Genomic DNA, 21,528 nt, shown 5'->3' on the forward strand with positions numbered 1-21,528 from the left:
TATTTATCGTAGCAACAGGCAGTTAATATCTTTAGTATAATTATGACTTAGCCCAAATTAACTTGCTGCGCCTTTACTCAGTAATGTGATTTTGTACAGTAAACAAGGAGTGGCATTGGTATTCAATTATTATTCAGAAAAAGATGGATGGTTAATCGATCGCATGTCCAGACCTTGACCTCGGGAGGAGCAATATTTCACAAGTTTATACTTTAAAGAATCCACCTGTGTCAGGGTCTTGCTTTGCATTAAGGGGTGGGGTATCACTCGTAATGAACTATTTTGATAATTTCCTGAAAATCCTTGCAGAAGTCAGTGTTAATTGACATCCTCTTTCACTGTCTTCATTATAAAATTGAAGATAATTTTTGCCTTCAATTTTTGGGGGCTCTTAACACTTTAGAGAGGCTTTAACAAGATTTGATTTGAACATGGATTATTTATTATAGGTTTAAAATCAAGGAGAAAGTATGCTTCACAGAGAGAAATGAAGATAGGGGAGATGGAGAGATGAAGGATGGAGAAAAAGAGAGAGATAGAGAGAGATATGGAAATAAAGGAAAGGTACGGAGAGAGAGTGACACATTGAGATGGAAGTGAGGGACGGAGAGAGAGAGAGAGAGAAATTGAAATAGAGGAAGAGGGGCAGGGAGTTAGAGAGAGAGAGGGGGCGTTGACTGGAGAGAGCATGAGGGAGAGAAAGGCGGAAAGGTAAAAATGGATGACATAGGGGGAGAGGAAAGGGATGGAGAGAGATTGAGCTGGAAGAGAGGGACGGAGACAGAGAGAGAGAAATTGAAATAGAGGAAGAGGGACAGAGAGTTAGAGAGAGAGAGAGAGAGAGAGAGAGAGAGAGAGAGGGGGGCGTTGAATGGAGAGAGCATGAGAGAGAGAAAGGCGGAAAGGTAGAAATGGATGACATAGGGGGAGAGGAAAGGGATGGAGAGAGATTGAGATGGAAGAGAGGGACGGAGACAGAGATAGAGAAATTGAAATAGAGGAAGAGGGACAGAGAGTTAGAGAGAGAGAGAGAGAGAGAGAGAGGGGAGCGTTGAATGGAGAGAGCATGAGAGAGAGAAAGGCGGAAAGATAGTAAGGGATGGGAGGGGGAGAGAAAGAGTGAGAGGAAGGGCGGCGGTGGATGTTAATTTGCAGACATGACGGTAAAGCACAGACATGGGGAGAGAAAGAAGTGTCGGAGACCAAAAAACAGAATCGTGGAATTAAAGAGGGTCAGAATATAGGAAGGGGTGGGTTGGAGAACAGTGAGCGAGGTCAGATATTTGAACAGGGTTAGAAATTATTTTAAACAATCTCTAAAAATGTGTAGTTACCTTAATTCCTGTCTTTTGAAAATGGTACCTAGACCTCTGAACGAAATAACAATTATCGTGTATTTTGATTTTGACTAGTAGTCCTACGTTCCACCTACTTTATGGCATCAATTAGAGGTCACTTTTGCCATTTTTACCAGTGGTAAACTTTCTCATTTATTAACAGTCCTACTCTGCACTTACCTATGACATCAGTTAGAGGTCCATACCCATATAGTTCCATCCTCAATACAGGAGACCGTGATTGGTCTTTGGATGGACCCGGAAAGAGCGTCCAACTAACGGCCTTGCAAGCGTGTGAGTCACATGGCTATCATTCAATGGGAATGATCTTAAGTAATATTGCAAAGAAAAACTCATTCTTAATGAAGCTAATCGTTAGTCCATAACTCTACACGGCCTGTGTATTAATGCAATGCTGACTGCACACATTGTGGTTATGAAGAGCCAGTTATGATAATCATGGCAATCGGCTTTTTCTCGTTTTTTCCGTCTCATGGCCATATCCATATGTCAGTATCCTGAGCAGTAATGTCTAAAATAGCGAAGAGCTATCCGAGCTCCTGCGCCCGGGGTGGGTAGAAACTTCCCTATCTGCATGGCTGGATCAACTAAGATGTCATTTTCGTAAGTTGTGATTCATGTTTTTCATAACTCATTTTGAAAAATCCTTATTAGTTTGTTAGATAAACAAAGGCCTATATCATGTATATTGCTATTTGTATTCTTCTTCTGCCAATTATACTTTTTTGTCACCTATTTATATACATAAAAAAAAAAAAGGAAGTTCCTTTTCCCTCTTTCCTGTTCCCCAGTTTTAGAACTAAAACTAAAATATGGCACTATGTAAACTTATTGTTCGTAAAAAAAACACATGTTAACTTAATAATTTTGTATCTCCACGTGAGAGAGGCGGTATATAATTTTCTGCATGTTATTGATAATAGAATATGAAGGATTTTTTCTTTCTTTTTGCATCTGTATAAAAATCCCTCTATGTTACACTGGAAAATTCTATCTTTATTTGGTTGTATTATTTTTTTTATTATTAAAAAGAAAATGAATTAATAACAGTAATATAAACAACAGTGGGGCCTCGTTATTTCAAAACATTGTTTTATAAACTTTTACTTCAGCAAGAGACTCCAAATGATTTTTATTCCTTAATAATATATACCGTTTTTTTTTTTTTTTTTTTGTCAGCCCTGGCACAAATAAGTTGTATTATAGCGATCAATTTTCCAAAGTCCCATGGAGTTCTTACGAAGTTACACTGTATATTTCTGAACATAAATACCACTGATTAATTTTTGTTAATGTAAATGAGGAAACCGCGGTTTTGTATTCACCTCAACTGATCCAGAGTAAACGTTCAAATAATCAGTCCAAGCCATGTTGTCAAAACTAGACGAACAAGTGTATGACGTCACCCACTGACCAACGTTATTTCTACCCTGAGTAGTATACGACCGTTACAATATAACTGCACTCAGATTGGACCTGCATCCATGGGTTTTGGTCGGACAAGTATGTGATCCAGGCTGTGTCATCGTTCAGGCGGCCAAAACGGCTGCAGAAGGCCGCCGAGTAGCAGGATGATTCGGAGAAAGCCGAATCGGGAAGAGCACCACTTTCAAGGCCGAATGGTTGACCAGATATATTACACGGGTTCACTCTTGGAATTAAAGTCAATAAATAATACAAACATATTACAGAGGCATAGAAGTGCAAATAAAACACGAGAGTAAAAATTATATTTCACACCATACACAAAAAAACAAGAACTCCCAGTTTCGAGTAAAACCCCAAACTCATATAGTCGGGTGAATTGCAGTTCGAAAATGTGATTTTTACACCTAAACTGGAGTACATGACCAAGCATCACATTTGTTACCGCCTTGGTGAGTTTCATTTTACTCGATGATATATAAACAAAAATCACTTGAACGAGTATTCTCAACTGGTGTAGAAAAAAAGTGAGAAAACATTCTCAGTTGTTGATGAAAATTATGTTAAATTAGTAAATCTACTGCCTAGTCAGTAAACCAAGTCATTAACGCATCACTGAGTTTTCATTAAACTGTGGGATATTTACTCATTGACTCGTTCTTCGAAAACTTCCAATACCATCAAGTGAGTGATCTCACTCATTTCATGTGTATAGGATCTAGCGTCGGAGAAAATTATTCACGAATCTGAGTACGACGGCCACGTGCGTGAGCTCGCGCATGCTAGCGCCAAGCAATGCAATATACATGCAATATATACTGCAATGCAGAAGAATAGACTCCATATAATCTATGGCTGACGTGGGAAGAGCGAAGACGTAAGTAAGAGTTTGTTTCGTTTTTATTTGAATACCCGTAAGTTTGTTTGATGTTTACGTTTTTAGGGGAAAAAAAGACGTACTTCTAATTGATAAGTGAGCACTTATTCTAACACTGCTCCGTTTACTATAAGTTAATGAAGTCTCATTTGTTTGTTTTTTCTTCCAATTTTTGTTTTGTTCCACTCGAGTATTTTTGTGTGATCAACATAAGGTACCGTTGCTAAAATCAAAATTATATAAGCTAACCCACTTATACATGGAGATAAGCATATTTCCATGTATAAGTGGGTTAAACAAGATTCACAATCATGAGTATGTTGAAGAATACTCATGAAGAATACTCACTTGTGTGTCATTATAGTGTCAATTGTAAAAACTCACTTTATCTCCATTACAACGGGAACTAACATGGTGAGTACCAAGAGAATAAAAACTAAATGGGATGAGTAAATTTTACTCATTTAGTGTATCATTATAGTGTCAGTAAATTAACACTTGTTTATGTGCAAACTTACACGAATTTTTGTTTGTGTGCGGTCTCCTTGATGAAATACATCATAAGTATCACCATGACACCATTGCCCGTAAAACGATGACACCACACCACACCTCAGCTTAGTGCTTTGGGGAAAATCCCGGAATCTATCTTTACTACACGTCCGCCTCTTAGTCAATTCTTTCTCATGAGGGAAAAGTGAGAGATAGAGCGAGAGAGAGAGAGAGAGAGATATATACAGTGTGCGTGTGTGTGCGTGTGTGTACGCGTGCGCGTGTGTGTGTGCGCGTGTTTGTGTGAGGGAGGGGGCAGGGAGGAGCAGGCATTGTACCGGTTAAAACCCCACTGCACTACTTATAGCTACTTGCGCCCTCTATATAGCAAACAATGCATAATCGGTGACCGTTGGTCCATCATGGTCCCATTTTTCTTATGTTAATTGAGAGCCGATTTGATGAGATAACCACCTGTCAGTGACCATGCAAGGAGGTCTAATCCCTCCTGGCCAAACTAGTGCAGGTAGGCTTTAAATAACCTCCAGATTTTTTAAAATTATAAGTGAATAACATTTACAATTGACATATGAATTATGTTTACTCTGGCGCTAAATTATATAAAGTATACTGCAAATTATATTTTTCTTTTATTTATGTTTATGTATAAACAAACAATTATTGAAAACGTTTATTTTATTCAATTGTATGTTTTCGTTTGTATTACACATTTGGAGGAATAAAAAAATAAATTACTATACAAATTTAAAACAGTTTTTTTGTGTACGTGTGTGCGTCTGTGTGTGTGTGTGTGTATGCGTGCGTGTGCGTGCGTGTACTACAACCCTAGGCATGCTTGCCTGAAGTGAGAAGAAACATTTCTTTCAAAACATGCTTATTCAGTATATTGACTATTTCATTATTTTGCAACGCAAGTCTATGTAAATTCAGATAGAGGGGTAAATGTATGGATGGTCTGTTGGGGATTTGTATTAGTAATATTTCATTTTACTTTGTTGCTTTTAAGGTATTAAACATGTTGAATAATTAAAAGTTAGACAGTACCACCTGTGCGCTTAGAAACATCTGTATAAAGCGCCCTATAAATGTTATTATTATTATTATTATTTCACGATATTTAAGTACTTTGTTGTAACGCGTATTTATGCAAAACATAATATCTGGGTAACGACGGCTCTTGGTATTACAATGAGCTTTATTGCTAGGTACTTTTCATAAATCTTTGTTAACATAGCATTACAAATTCAAATGCAAGGCCACGTCTGAATTGAAAGGGTTCTCGGACTGGCGTTAATGGTTTTAATTCGGGTCTCGGAAACGCCCTTTCTTTTAGGGTATGAAATTATGATTGGTGAGAGGGCCTGTCCGTTCATCATTTGTAACTCATGGTATGCAAATTATATAACTTGGTATAATGGTAGAAAATGGTAGCAGGAATCCTAAGCACGTCTTAAGTGAGAAGAGACATTTCCTTCACAAGGTGCTTATACAGTATATCGACTATTTCATTATTTTTAAACACAGTCTATGTAAATTCAAATAGGTTGGTAGATGTTTGAATTCTATTTTGAACGTCCGCTTTCTTTCACGATGTCTACTGCAACGCCTTTATACAATGCCATGGTATCTGGGTAACGACGGCTTTTTTTATATTACAATGAGCTTTATTTCAAAGTACTATTCAAATACCATAGTAAACATTGCATTACAAATTCAAATGCAAATGCAAAGCCATGTCAGAATTGAGAAGGCCCTCTACTTTCATGTGTTGCTATCGATAAGGCAATCTAAAATTCACATATCTTAGTAAATGAATGATACATGTTTAATTGTTTTCTTCTGTAAAGTGAAAACAATTTGAGTATCTAGATAATGGTCCGATCTGCTCACCCAGCAAAAACTTTTTTAAAGCCAGGTGGTGGTGTGATATTTTGAGAGGGAGGAACGTGTTGGGATCCGGTATGCATGCTTGCCTATCATTATGTCGGGCGGATGTTTGGTGTTCTTTCGAGTTGTCGGAAACGCCCTTTGGGAGTTTGTAGGGAGGTGCGTGAGCCGGTCTATTCATTTATTGGTGAGGCATATTATGCAAATTATATAGCTTGGTAAATGATAGCAACTTTTTATTACAATGTCAAGGCACGCCTTGAAGAGAGAAGAGACTTTTCTTTCACGTGGTCTTTTCTTTGACCGTTGTAAATCCATATATTTTAGGTAAATTGGATTTTGCAGAATCAAATGCAAATGCAAATCAGATCAGATATGGGGCGAAAAGGCTCTTTTCAGAGGTATATGCATATAGTTAATATTGTTATGCAAACTCTATCTTAGTAAATTACATCATGCTCTGTCATACATTTATACATTTATTTATGAAGTGGAGACAGCCTTTTCTATCATGAGATCAATATCTTTCGAGTATTGACCGTTTTGCTCACCCAATCAAAACTCTTGTCTTTGAGGCCTGGTGGCGGGGTATTATTTAGTGAGGGGTTGACAGTGCTTTGGGTTCGGTTTGCACGAACAGTTTATTGCGATGCCGAGCTAGTGTCGTTTTTAGGGGAATTTGGTTTATTGGGATCGTGTGTTTATTTTAATGAGAAGGTGCATATTGTGATCAGGTGCGCGGGCCGGTCAATTCACTGCAATGCATTTTAAGCAAATCATTTAACTTAGTTATGACAGAGAGTTCCGTATCACAATTCAAGGCATTTCTAAAGGGATAAAAAGTACCTTTGTTTGTCTTTTTTCTTCTTATTCTTATTCTTTTCGCCAGATGCATAAAGTAATTATATTTCTTTAATTATATTACGGTTATTTAACAATAAAAATTATTTCGCATCAACTTGTGAGGGAAGAAATGTTTAGAATTAAGATAAGGAGTTCTATCATTGGTCTAGTTAACTGACAGGGAAAGGGGGAGGCTCTTGCACTCGGTTTTACATACCGAAGAGCAGATTTGGGTTGTTCTGTGTGGGGATGTTGTGTGTGTAGTGAATATGCTTGTGTGTATGAATGCGGTGGGTTGTGTGGTACGGGGTGGAGTCTGTTTACATTTTTTTTAAAATTTAGTTCGACGATAAGTATACATGTATGTTTGGCTGCAGATAGTTTTCTCAATACATTTGCTCACGGGGGAAATAGATTATGTGGAAGTTTCTTTAGAGTTTATGGATGTAAGGTTATGGATACAATTACACATACAATAACATGGCAGTGAAATTATCTTTCATGACATTAAATGTTAGAGGAATAAGAGATAGGTTAAAAAGATTGAATATTTTTGAATGGTGCAAAAGTAAAAAGAATAGTATAATTTTCTTACAAGGAACATATGGTACAGTAGAGATAGAAGAGCGGTGGAAACAAGATTGGGGAGAGCCAATGTTTTTTAGTCATGGGTCAAACCATAGTAGAGGGGTTCTTATTTTAATTTCTAATTATTTAGATTTTGAAGAAGAAAAAATTAAAGTAGATGAAGAGGGTAGATACATTATTTCTAAAGGTGAAATACAAAGGGTTAAAATGATAGTGGGTAAAGTTTATTTTCCAACTAGGGATAAAGAAACAAATTGAATTTTTGAAGAAGTTAGATGAAAGTATTTTTGATCAGTGTGATCGAGACTATTTAGTTTTATTAGGAGGTGGTTTCAATAGTACATTGGATGGAAAATTAGATTATATGGGGTCAAAAACACATGTGAAATCTCGGGTTATTGATTTAACTAAGGAATTTTTAAATAAATACGATTTAGAAGATATATGGAGAAAAATAAATCCGAATGTAAAGCATTTACTTTTCGACAAAAGTGGCCGTTTGTGATTAGATTATTGGTTTATACCTTGTAGTGTTGAAAAATTGGTGGGTACGTGTGAGATTTTGACATCTATTACGCCAGATCATTCTGGCGTTAGGCTAGAATTTAATTATTTGGTTGATAAGTTTGTTTTGGGGAAATCATATTGGAAATTTAATGGTAGTTTATGTATGGATAAAGATTTTGTTGAAGGGATGAATAAGGAAATACAGGAATTAAAAAAATGAATGGTCATTACAGATTTTGAATAAATTAGTATTTTGGGATTTTTTTTAAGATGAACAATGAGAGAATTCATTTTAACATACTCGCGGAAAAAGGCAAAAGTAAGGAGGGTTGAAATAGAACTGTTAGAGAAACAAATTAAGGATTTAGAAGGCGAACTGTTAGTGGGACCCACTAAATATATTGTTAATTGTATTGAGGATGAAAGGGATAAATTAAACAAATTGCACGATTTTCTCGACAGGGCATTAAAATAAGATCAAGAGCAGCTTGGTTTGAAGACGGAGAAAATAATACGCAATATTTTGAACAGTTGTTAAAATCGAATGAAAGGAAAAGCGTAATTAGGGAGGTGTATAAAGAAAATAAAGAAAATAAAGAAAATGGGGAAACTACTAGAGATAAGGAGGAAATCTTAAAAGAAATTAAAATATTCATTAAGGGCTGATATAAATCAAAACGACACTTTCTTTTGTAATGATATTTCAAAGTTAAATGAATACAATAGGGAAATCTGTAAAGGTAAATTAACTAAAGAAGAATGTTTGAAGGTCTTAAAAGAAATGAAATTGAATAAAACCCCGAGAAATGATGGGTTAACAGTTGAATTTTATTATACTTTTTGGCCAGCTTTGGGTGATTTGTTAGTAGAAGTATTGAATGAAACATATGGAAGCGGTGAATTAACAGCATCTCAAAAACAAGGAGTTATTACCTTAATTGAGAAAGAAGCGAAAGATACTCTCCATATTAAAAATTATCGACCCATCACGCTTTTGAATGTAGATTATAAAATTGTATCTAAAGTTCTAGCAAAAAGAATGAAAGAAGTTTTAAATGAAATAATTCATCATGATCAAGTTTGATATGTAAAAGATAGAGTATCGGGGAAGCTGTACGATTGATAGCTGATATGTTATTTTATTCTATGCATTATGGGGAACAAGGGAAAGGTTTTTCGTGTGCAATGGATTTTGAGAAAGCTTTCGACTCTGTATCTCATAGATATTTATTTCAAATATTGAAACTGTTCGGTTTTGGAGATTCATTTTGCTCTTGGGTAAAATTATTGTATAAGGGATAAGCAGTTGTGTTATGAACGATGGTCACTCCACGGGGTACTTTGAAATAGAAAGGGGAGTAAGGCAAGGGGATCCATTGTCGCCATATTTGTTTTTGGTTGCCATCGAAGTTTTGGTGCATGCAATAAGGAGGGACAACGGTATCAAAGGGATTACATTTGGAAAATCTGAAATTAGGCAAGTGTTATATGCAGATGATATGACAATATTTTTGAAAGATATTGATTCAGTTAGAAGGTTGCATTATATTTTTGAATCATTTGAAAAAAATAGTGGTCTTAAAGTAAATAAAACAAAGACACATTTTATGTGGATGGGTGAAGATGCGAACAAACCGGATGGGCCTTTATTTGGAAATTTGGTTAAGGAAATACACATTTTAGGGGTTAGTTATTCATTAGATCGAAGATTAAAAGTAAAAAAAAAAAAAAATGCTTGTATGGTGGAAACAAAGAGATGTAACTATTATGGGTAAAATAAATTTGTTATTACTTATGCGCTTTCAAAATTAAATTATATTTCATCTCTCGTTATTGTCCCTCATTGGGTATACAAAGAAGTTGCAAAAATTTCATTTGAATTTATATGGAGGGGGAAAGATCGAATCAAACGGGCAATAATGTATCAGGATTATGACTTTGGAGGATTAAGAATGATTAATTTTGAAACGTCGGTTAAAATACAGCGCATAATGTGGATAAAACCTCTTTTATATGGAGAGAAACATTTGGGATGGAAATTGCTCTTAATCATTGCTTATAGTTTGTTGGTGGTAGAATTTTTATTTTTATGTGATTATGATTTAAAAAAGATTAAACCCGTTTTAGTTATTCCACCATACTATATGAAAATGTTGCAAGCATGGCAAGAGACAAGTAATTTAAGATATTTGGAGGGTTATATTAATCCAATTATTTTTAATAATCGGAATATATGTATAAATGGAAAAACTATATTTGATAGATACTTGTTTGAAAGAGGGATTGTTCAATGAAAGTGATGCCTACAGCAAGTATTATGTTGGGATTAGCGGAGTGACAGAATGAATTGAATGTATCAAATGAAATGCATTGCCTATGCTTTTGTAGAAGCAAAGTCACACACGCACACACACGCGCGCACACATGTTCGTTGATATTTGATATTCGATATTTGATATGTGTGGCATGATTACATTTGCATATTGCTCCGTTTAGTCTCATTTCACAACGCCCCCTATCGTCAGAGTCAGCAGCCTAACATGTTAGCCTATGGACGTTTTTTGTTAAAATCGTTAAAAATTCATTTTTTTGTTTAAACGAAAAGCACATCTACCCCGACGTACGTTATCACTAGCTCTTTCATTGGAGCCCTCATGTCTCATTGACTTTTGAAAGTTCACCCACCGTAATTTTTCAAAATAGGTTGCAAGCTCGCCATTGCCTATAATACACATGTGAAACAAGACGAACTTTGGACTCAGTCTTCCAAGCGATTGTAAGATTATAGGTTAAGCACACGAAGGATAAGAAGCATGAATTATCAATTATCACTTCTGCTATGTTCATTATGTCCATTTCATCCAACCCCCCACCGGAATTTTTCAATTTAGTAAAAGCAAACTTTTAGCCGAGGTAAGCAAAAACATGAATATTCATGACACACCATGGACTATTCGGTTATTAACAGAGGGGTGCAATCGGTCATCACGTCAAACTCCCCTAATTGCCACCAAGTATTTCATATCATTACATAGTTTGGTATGTTTCTTTTACTCACTCATGAATTATTAAATATCAATGATGGTTTAAAGATATTTTAAAGAAATTTTAGTTGATGTTTATTAACAAAGTAATTTATATTTAGCAAAGCAATCTCACATACAAAATTACTATCAAGTGTCGTCTGCTACGCCGATTGTCGCCTGCTTCGTTTAAGGAACATATTTATCGTTTGGACTGTAAGGTATACCAGGGAGATTTGTATTTTCCTGCGGTACAACGTATAGCAGGAAAATGTTGTATATGCGGATCCTTTTAATGATTACGTAATGGAAGTGGCGAGACGCCACGATTCCGTATGGTTTGAATAACTTAGGCAGGTGAAAGTAATTGTATTGAGAAGGAAAGGAATGTTCACACCCGACGGCGCGGCGGCCTGTACTTTTTGCGAATAAGAAGAAGAATGTATAATTCGCGCCATTGCCCGCGAACACATCACACCCAATGGCATACACCCGGTACCCTGCAACACAGTGGAACATTCTAAAAAAAAAAAAAAAAAATTATCTACAAAATAGACCTCTTGAATCATCTGAGAGGTAACTTACCCTATTCTGATGACTTCAATGAATTTCAAGATAACAATGGCTGCGTTTCCATCCAAAAATAAAACTAGTTTGCAATTTGCATCCATTTCTCGATAATTTCACAAAATATATTTGCCGCCGCATTCAATATGACGTCATTGACAGCTGATTGGCTAGTTTGGTAGTGACGTCGTACGAGCTATGTTTGTGCTGCAGTGATCCAGCGAGCGAAAATGAGACAATCGGAGCAATATGGAAGTGATGTTATTTGGATCTGCAAAAACCGATTTGAAACCCAAACCCCATCTGTTTTATTTAAACATCACATAAGCAACTTTGGCGCAAGTCGATTTTTGCACTCTCGCAAACAATGCCTCCTGTTCATCCAAGCGTGAACACATACTACACAAAAATGATATCTAATGATTTGGGATAAAACACTCTTTCATAAGATATATAATCATTTACTGTTCAAAGATGATTTTTAAAATAATTAGCAATTTTCTAGGTGTAAACTTTTTTTGACTCACATTGTATAGTCAGCATTTGCACACATGAATAGTCAATACACTTATAATGCACAAATGCACACAATTATGCCGATGTGGCTGATCGGCAAGTTTGACAGTAGACTAACAATATACATTTTTTAATTATTCTTTTAAACATCGGTAAGTTGAAAAAAATTGTATTTTACTGCTATTTAGGTGTCATCAATTGTCACTAAAGTACCGATTTTGAGTGAAATCAGTTGAGTTTTGTACAGTGATGTTTGAAATGTTAAGAATCAATAGCACAGCAATTAATACACAGCCAGGATAGTAATGCAGCTTTGTGATTGTAAATAAGGTTAAGTGATTGTAAATAAGGTTAAGTTTTTTCTGCCAACCTCCTCCCTGCTAATGCTTTACTCGACATTAATTTTGCCCTACTTAAATTATGGTATTATTGTTTGGGGTAATACAAACGATTCTTATCTTCATAGAATACTACTTCTACAAAAAAAAGCTATGAGTGTTATTTGTAACACTTCCTGGAGATCTCATACTGATGTTTTATTTGTTGAAAATAATGTGTTGAAAAAAAAAGATTTATATCGTTATAGCCTCGGTCAGTTTATGTACCAGTAATAATACGCTACCCTCAGTCTTCAATTTAATATTCATCAAAAATAAAACTATACACAAATACCCTACGCGCCAATCTGACAAATTCCATCTGCCATTAACTAGAACTTTACTTGCTAAATCCACATTCACTTACGCAGGCCCGAAGCTATGGACCATTCTTGATGTTAGCATCAAGAATGCCCCCAGCTTAAATTCTTTTAAATTCAAATTAAAAAAATCTTTTTGCGTGATTATCAAGCGTCAGCTCTCCCTCATTAAATTTATTTCACTCAATAAAATACTTTTTTTAATATTTTGATTCATTTTGTACTGGCCATCCGTATTCCAGTCGGTCCGTGTTGTGTTGTGTGTGTTATAGGTAAGAATACTGCCCTCTCTCGTTCCTTGTCTCTCTTCTTTCCATGTCCCTTTCACTCCTTCTTCGTTATGTTTATGTGGTTTATGTATTTGTGCGTTCCTTTATTATTGAGATACTATTTTTGCAACTATAAGTTATAGGGGGCTGCAATCTACAAGCCCAGCTTTTCAGCAGTCCCCTCCATGACCAACCTGTTTTATATGCCTGTTGTACAATGTGGACCAATTACAAATATATTGTTAAGTTTCATTGTTTTACTATGTACAATGCAATCCATTGTGCTTTATTTATGTTGTTGGAAATTGAAAAAAAACGAAATGAAATGAAATGAAATTTGTGGATACAAACAATGCACACAAATAAGAGGGGAGCACATGCATACAGATACCAGAGAAACAAAACTAAACTACTTTAAACAACCTCTGCCGACTGTGACAACAAGCCCCAGAGGTCTGAGTCATATAGAAATATGTTTTCCAGACACCCTCTATACGAGGATTTCTTCTGAAGCCAAAAACACCCTCAATGAGGATTTCGCGTGTTTTTCCCCCCGAACTCACACCCTAAACGGGTATTTCACAAAAGTGTACTCCTAAACAAGTATTGTAAAAGTGTAGCCCCGGCCTTGAGCATTTTGAACGGCGCGATAGGGATTACCATTTAAGTTGTAGACAATGTACAAAATATACAAAAATCAAATTTGGCTTCAGATGTAAAATTCACAATGTAAACATTTATTCCAGTATAGAAGCAATATCATCTACTTTTCCACTTCCAAATGGCATTGGATTTAATGCACAGCCACCATAATGTCCTTGGCTTCGAAAAAAATGATTACATTTCGGGGTCGTCGTAAACCCCGGTCGTAAACAAGCAATTATTCACATGCTGGTACGGAAATTATAGTGGTTTCTTGACATTGGCAAGCTTCCGTTACCGAAGGTTATAGATAACCAGCTTTAAATTCGGAGTCGGGATCTAGAAAAATACCCCTAAACGCGTACAGCAGTATTTTGAAAACTACCCTTTTTCTCGAAAATTGACGTTTTTTAACCAATTAACAATCATATATAAACACCTCTTTATACGCATTTTCTTGGTCACGCATGCTTACAGTATTTATATTTGACTGAGATCCCTGAACCACTGCAGGGGTCCGTTTCATAAAACTTGTTATCTATAACAAATGCTAAATTTCTATGACAAATTTGGTCTCAGCCAATCAGATGCGGCCATGATTTCAGTAGCTTATAACAGTAGCTTGTAACTTGTTATTGATATCAAGTTTTATGAAACGGGGCCCTGAACTTCCACAAATCTGAGGTGACCCTTGTACTGCTTTGCAATGGGTTAGCCAACATTTTAACAATCATATTTTCTGAAGTGTCAGTCAATTCTCTGAATAAACTTGAAAATTATATTTCTTACAACAGCTTGACATACAGGTATATTCACATTTAGGTATTCGTAAGAGCATCCTCATAGCATCATTATAGGCTACCGTGAGCTTCTTTTTAGGCCTACTGCTCTTTTTATACCAGCTTTATACTTATTCAAAAGATGTGTAGTATATAACGGTGTACAATTAGCTCGAAGTAATTCAACCTTAACTTTTAAGATAGCACATATGAAACTTTTTGCACGATGTTTTACCCTGTGCATAATGTTTAGTCAACGAAACTGTCTATAAATATCTCTATCATCACAAAGATCCTCAGTTAAATAATGACCTACGTACTTAGCCTCTTTACAATTAAGTTTAGCCCCACACAAATACAAATCTGGAAATACCAACTTACAATGTTCTTAACAATTCACAATCATAACGTGATTCTTTTTCGCATTACATTTAACATAATTTTCTATACCAAACTGAGAACAAACATTTAGCGAGCTCTGTAAACATGCAGATGATGGACTAAAAATAACAAGATCATCATAAGCATACATTAAATGATTAACTTTTGTACTACCAACAGAACAGTCAGTACCACAGTTATTCAATTTTACAGATACATCATCCAAATACAAATTAAATAAGTATGGAGACAAATATACCTCCTTGCCAAACATCATTACCAACATGAAATATGCCAGAGAGACAGTTACCCCCATCTCACCGGGGTCTATTCGCTATTCGTTATTCGTAAGGACCGTTAATCATAAGGACCGCTATTTATAATACGAGTAGAGGGTCGCTATTCATAATTTATATTAGTGGTCACTACTCATAAGGACCGCTATTCATGAAACTAAATGAGGGTCGCTACATATACTCAGTGGCTGCCGGGCTCACGATCAATTGGGCAAAAACAATTTCCATTTTCGGTTTAATAAAATTTGGAGTGGACTAAAAGATTATTATTATTATTATTATTATTATTATAATACGAAATGAGGGTCGCTATTCATGATATAGATTAACGGTCGCTATTGATAATGGGAGTAGAGGGTCACTATTCATGATAGGAAATGAGGGTCACTATTCATAATAGGAATAGAGGGTAACTATTCATAGGGTCACTATTCATAACCCGAAATGAGGGTCGCTTTTCATAATAGGAGTAGGGTGTCGCTATTCATAATAGGGGTAGGGGTTCGCTATTCGTAATAAGAAATGAGGGTCGCTATTCATAATAGAAGTAGAGGTTCGCTATTCATAATACGAAATGAGGGTCGCTGTTCATAATATGTTTTTGTAGAAAGTAGCTTTTAGTAGGACTTTTGGACCTACAAATTATACAGTGCGTCCCAGAAAAAACGAAACCGAGAATTATCGATGTTTTATCATAACTTAATCACAATTATAATTGATAAATGACACATATTTTTAAATCTGAGATCCTCCTCTTTCAATAGATGAAGCTCATATAATGCACATTTCACGCATGAGTGATTTAAAAAAAGAAGCCATTTTGTGGACGGTATCTGAATTTCGAAGAGAAAATCACATTTCTAGAGAGTTGGGTTTCTGCCCTTTCATATGACATCTCAATCAGGCAAATTGAGCTAGTAATAACAAAGTTCTGTTTGTTTAAAGTAGTGCTTGCATTTCCATAATTTTATTAAACGAATTCGTTTTCACTGGCTGCCTGCCGTAGCAACAAACGGATCAGCCGTAGACGAAAGAATGCATGCATGGCTGATTGTCAACGAAACGTAGTTAGTTTTTTGTACATTTTGCTTGTTGCTACGGCAGGCAGCCAGTGAAAACGAATTCGTTTGATACACTACACTACTTCGCACTACTCTAAACAAACATAATTTGTCATTATTTGCTCATTTTTCCTGATTGAGGTGTCATATGAAAGGGCAGAAACTCAACTTTCTAGAAATTTCATTTTCTCTTTGAAATTCAGATAACGTCCGCCAAATGATTTTTTGGTTTCCTCTCTTCAAATTGATTTTAATCACTCATGCATGAAATATGCATCATATGAGTTGTATCAAATGGAAGAGGAGTATCTAAGCTTTCCAAATATGTGTCATTTATCAATTGTAAATGTGACTAAGTTATGATAAATCATCGATAATGCTCGGTTTCGTTTTTTCTGAGACGCACTGTACTATGAATCAATAGAAAATGTACACGATAATCAAACATTCTTTTATTTTCATAGGTGGAGAAGTTTCACGAAGAGAAATGGGGATAATGTTCATCGTGTTTGGGTTATTGGCTGTCTCTGTTCTGCCGTATACATCTGCAGAAAAAACAGGTAAGATAATTCTTATACTAGTATTATTTTAATTCAACTGACCAAGGAAAACGATTTGCTAAATAGCTGAATGAATAAGTATTTCGTCGTCAAAATGTTTCTTAATTGGACACATTCATATTTTTCATACAAAATGTCATGTAGTTGAAACTAGATAGAGTACAAATTGCAACAAGGAATTAAAAATAGATGATAATCTTTCATAAAAATGTATAAATATTGCTGATTTGAAGTTATTAATGCGTAATTCGTAGAAATGATTAATATCATACACATTAAGACGTGCTCTTCGCCATTGTGGATTTGGTATAAACTGAACTTAATAATTTCTATGTATCTTGTCATTAATGCTAAATATATTACTCATTGCGGATATAGTATCGAAAATAATATCGCTAGTGATATTCGTTTGTCTCGCAATGTGGTCAATAAGGAATCTAAAAGATCACGACGTTTCGTATGCTACTGCGATGTGATCTTTTAGATTCCTTATTGACCACATTGCGAGACAAACGAATATCACTAGCGATATTATTTTCGATATCTTGTCATTGTTTATGAAAAAAATAGCATAATTCATATAAATTTATAAGTTTTGACGGGAGGGATTAGAGCTCCCACTTGGTCACTGACAGGTGGTTATCTCATCAACTAAGCTCTCAATTAACATTTTAAAAAAGAGGGTCATGGGGGACCAACGGGCACTGCTTAGGCATTGTTTTCTATATAGAGGGAGCAAGTAGCTACAAGTAGTGCAGTGGGGCTTTAATACAAATATTATTACATTTTTTTTGTCATGGGGGGGGGGGGGCAGGAATTCTATTGAATCTAGTCATTCCTTAGTTTCCTGTTCTTTATGCATGAGATAATTTTGCCTAATTAGCGGGATTGTAAACAGAATATTAGGCGTTTTACTTAAGTTACAGAGCTACGGAAACCTTTTTCGTATCTGTAGGTAAACATGGAACTGGGAGGACTTTTAATGCTTCTTGAATCTGCGAATTAGGTCCGCCCTCTTTAAATACGTATAGAGATGTCTCTCTCCGTTTCATTTCCTTTAGATATGCTTTTATTTTTTCTGCTATCTTAGTATACTCTCGCATTGTCATTGCACACCATGTCGCAATGTTCCCCTTCTAGTTACTTACTGTTTTCCCTCTTAGTCTGGTACCTTCTACTTTTCCTTCGAATTTTTTTTCACGATTCTGGCAATTGCTGGGATAAGAATAATTGCAGGGCTCTAAGGAAGAACATCGTTTATGCCTTGGCTTCTTTGGTTTAAAGATATTATTATTTTTTTTTTAAATCACTCTTATTACCATTTCATTATTATTTTATTATTTTCATCGTTATTATTTCTATTACAATTATTATTATTATTATTATTATTATTATATTATGAATTCATTGCACAGATACCAGCATCACTGCAATAGAACTTGAATGGAACGAAACCACCGTCATATCTTCACCCGGCTATCCATCCTACAATGACTCGAACCTCGACCTTACTTGGGTACTCACGGCTCCAGAGGGTCACATGCTCCAGATACAGATCCTGGACCTGGCCCTAGAGACGGACTACGACTACTTGTACATTGGTTATGGGCCTGGTCCCAATGAACCTGGTTCTTGGGAGCTTCAGAAACTGACTGGGTATAACTATTCCAGTGAACCCGTTACACCCGGTCAGTCTATGTGGATCAGGTTTACCACGGATGTCTCAAGGGGAGATATTGGCTTCAGTCTTCGTGTCACAGCTATACTAAACCCTGGTAAGATCATATTAGCCATATGTTCTGCTTCTGAAGAGGTGTCGTGGTCTTGTGGATACGTCACCGGGTTTGCGTTTCGAGTCCCACCGAGGCACTAATGTCCTTTGGCAAGACATTAATCTACCTTTGTTAATATCCTTCCAGACATAGTAAATGGCAACCCGGTAGAAATGTATTCCTTGAATACTTTGAACGCCTTTGAATAGGGCAACTGGGCTAAAGCCAGGGTAATAATATTACTTTGTAGGCGCCTTGAGCTTCCTCTGGGATGAATATGTGTGCAATATAAATGTAGCTATCATTCTTCTTACATTGTTATTCAAAATCTATCAGTTAAAGTACACGATAACAAATTGTTTACTAGCATTGAGACTATCTATAATTCGATGCTTTAAATACTTCATGACAGAATGCAGCAGCGGTCAAATGCAATGTTCTAGTGGACTGTGTATCAACGAATCGGCAAGGTGTGACGGAAATAACGACTGTCTCGATTTCTCAGATGAGGAATACTGTCGTAAGTTTTGATTTAACGTTTACATTCGCTTCTCAATTAATTCCTATCGTTATACATTTTATAGTTACATAACATTTACATTTCCTTAAATTGAATTGCACACCTATCTATGAATTTCTATGTTATCTCTATATATTGAGGGAGTTTTATACTTCTTGATTTTTACTTAGAGAGAGGTTTTTTTTTCTTCCCTGTGTTTTTGTTTACCAGTTCCCCCAAAACATTAAGCCTTTCATGACCTTCAGCGGTTGAATTATTTTGATGTCTCTTTTTGTTATTGCTGTTAATGTGTCTATATTATGTTGTCTGCGTTCATGATTTCTTTCACATGTTATCGCTGTTTTTCATCCTTCATTGATCTATTTTTCTCCTACCCAGCGTACTGCCAACAAGTTCAATTTGATATATGTAGACAGAACCTGGCCTACAGTGTGACGTTTTTCCCGAATGGGAACGCGGAGACAGCGGACGCTGCGGCGGGAAACTTTACAGAAATTGTAAGCAACGGAGAGTCTTTTCGATGCTTTATTTTAAAAATATTTTTCAGTTGAACTTTATTAAAGGTACTATGTCCCATTTGCAGGCCAAAAATATGAAAAAGTTAAATTCCAACTGCATTTGAAAGATAATACTAATTTAGAACTTCCCTAAAAAAGGTGGGGCTTGAAAATGTCTTCAAGTGGGAAAATAACGACTATTAGTTGTCAAATCGACTTTAGGGCTATAGAGCCCAAAATTAATAGTCTTGATTTTCAGACAATTGTACCGAATGGTCACGCTTTATGCTGCGAAAAAAATCTATCAGTTTAATCTTGGCCATCACAAGAAGTGGGTTATTGATGTAGACAAATGCTCATGTAGCCTTTACAACTCTTTTCATGTATGTTATTACCAAAGAAGAAAAAAAGCCAGTCAGTCACTCAATAGTGCCTGACAGTGAAGTCTAGCAAGTAAATGGGTTTCCTTGCATAATTTGAATATGAGGACACTGCTAACGTTTAAATTTCACAGATAGGACATACATGATAATATTCATAATTCCTGCAAAGTTCTACAGAATTTGAGGTTGGCTGCAAAAGGGACATAGTACCTTTAATGGTGGGTTATGTCGAGCTTGTCGATGATTTTCATAGATAATGCCAGGAACGATTAATGAATTAGTTTTAACTTCAGTAAACCATTGCCTTACTATGATTATTGACCTGCATATCTACCAATGAATTTGGTAGTTGTTAATACGCATTTGTTTTTTGTATTGGTGATTCTTTTTGAGGGGATATGCATGGTATTGGTAGTAAGGATAATCACACAAAAGGATGTATATTTCAGAGACGTAACGACTGAAAACATGTTGGAGATATTTTTTAATGTAATATTTAGTGTTTGTCTAAAAATACATAATTTATGTTATATTTGTCGGCACGTGGTCCCAGACGCGGATCCAGGATTTCTAAGGGGGGGGGGGCAAATTTGAAATTATGCGAGCCAAATATTAGTGCGTAATGGTGACCAGCAGTGGCGTAATAAACTAAATGTTTAGGGGGGGTAGACAAAAACATCTGCATTACCCCCACTCTTTCATGCAGGCCCCGCTGAACGTTTTTCAAAGTGGGTGGGGGGGGGAGGCTAAAGTATTTACAAACAGGTAGAGCGTATTAAACGTACATTGGCGTGGGGTCTAGGGGCAAAGGCCCGGCGGGGATCAAGGGGCAGAGCCCCCGGAAGCTCAGGGGGTATGGGCATTTAATTACGGTCATATGAGCATATTTTGATACCTTATTCATGACACTGGCAGGTCACTAATAGGCGTGGGGTCAAGGAGGCTGAGACCCTAAAACTCAGATGAGCATCTAAGGACCCGCCTTAGGGCCCGCTGAACGTTTTTCAAAGTGGGTGGGGGGGGGGGAGGCTAAAGTATTTACAAACAGGAAGAGCGTATTAAACGTAAATTGGCGTGAGGTCTAGGGGCAAAGGCCCGGCGGGGATCAAGGGGCAGAGCCCCCGGAAGCTCAGGGGGTATGGGCATTTAATTACGGTCATATGAGCATATTTTGATACCTTATTAATGACACTGGCAGGTCACTAATAGGCGTGGGGTCAAGGAGGCTGAGACCCTAAAACTCAGATGAGCATCTAAGGACCCGCCTTAGGGCCCTATAGGTGAGGTCCAGGGGGCAGAACCCCCGGAAGCTCAAGGGTTTGAGGCAATAAATTACGGTCAGATAAGCATATTTTGATACCTTATTTGTGACACTGGCAGGAGACTAATTTGCGGAAACTCAGGGGTTTTAGGCATTTAATCACGGTCAGATGAGCATATTTTGATACTTCATTATTTTGTAACACTGGCAGGTCACTATTATTTCTTTCTTTAAAGTGGGGGGGGGGGGGGTGTGGGGGGCTCGAGGCCCCCGAGTCCCGCCGTTCCGCGGGCCCTGACATTCAGG

The 21,528-nt window shown here is 36.5% G+C and overlaps 1 protein-coding gene across 1 annotated transcript; it reads left to right on the forward strand.

The window, feature by feature from the left end:
• Window positions 1-1,519: 1,519 nt before the first annotated feature.
• LOC115928533 (low-density lipoprotein receptor-related protein 12-like) lies at window positions 1,520-19,092 on the forward strand. The gene is made up of 3 exons (XM_030995828.1): window positions 1,520-1,631; window positions 18,205-18,564; window positions 18,974-19,092. The coding sequence occupies exons 1-3, from the start codon at window positions 1,520-1,522 to the stop codon at window positions 19,090-19,092; spliced, it is 591 nt and encodes a 196-aa protein (XP_030851688.1).
• The last annotated feature ends 2,436 nt before the right edge of the window (window positions 19,093-21,528 follow it).

The sequence above is a fragment of the Strongylocentrotus purpuratus genome, unplaced genomic scaffold, assembly GCF_000002235.5.
Source record: "Strongylocentrotus purpuratus isolate Spur 01 unplaced genomic scaffold, Spur_5.0 spur5_scaffold_3, whole genome shotgun sequence".
Lineage (NCBI taxonomy): Eukaryota > Metazoa > Echinodermata > Echinoidea > Camarodonta > Strongylocentrotidae > Strongylocentrotus > Strongylocentrotus purpuratus.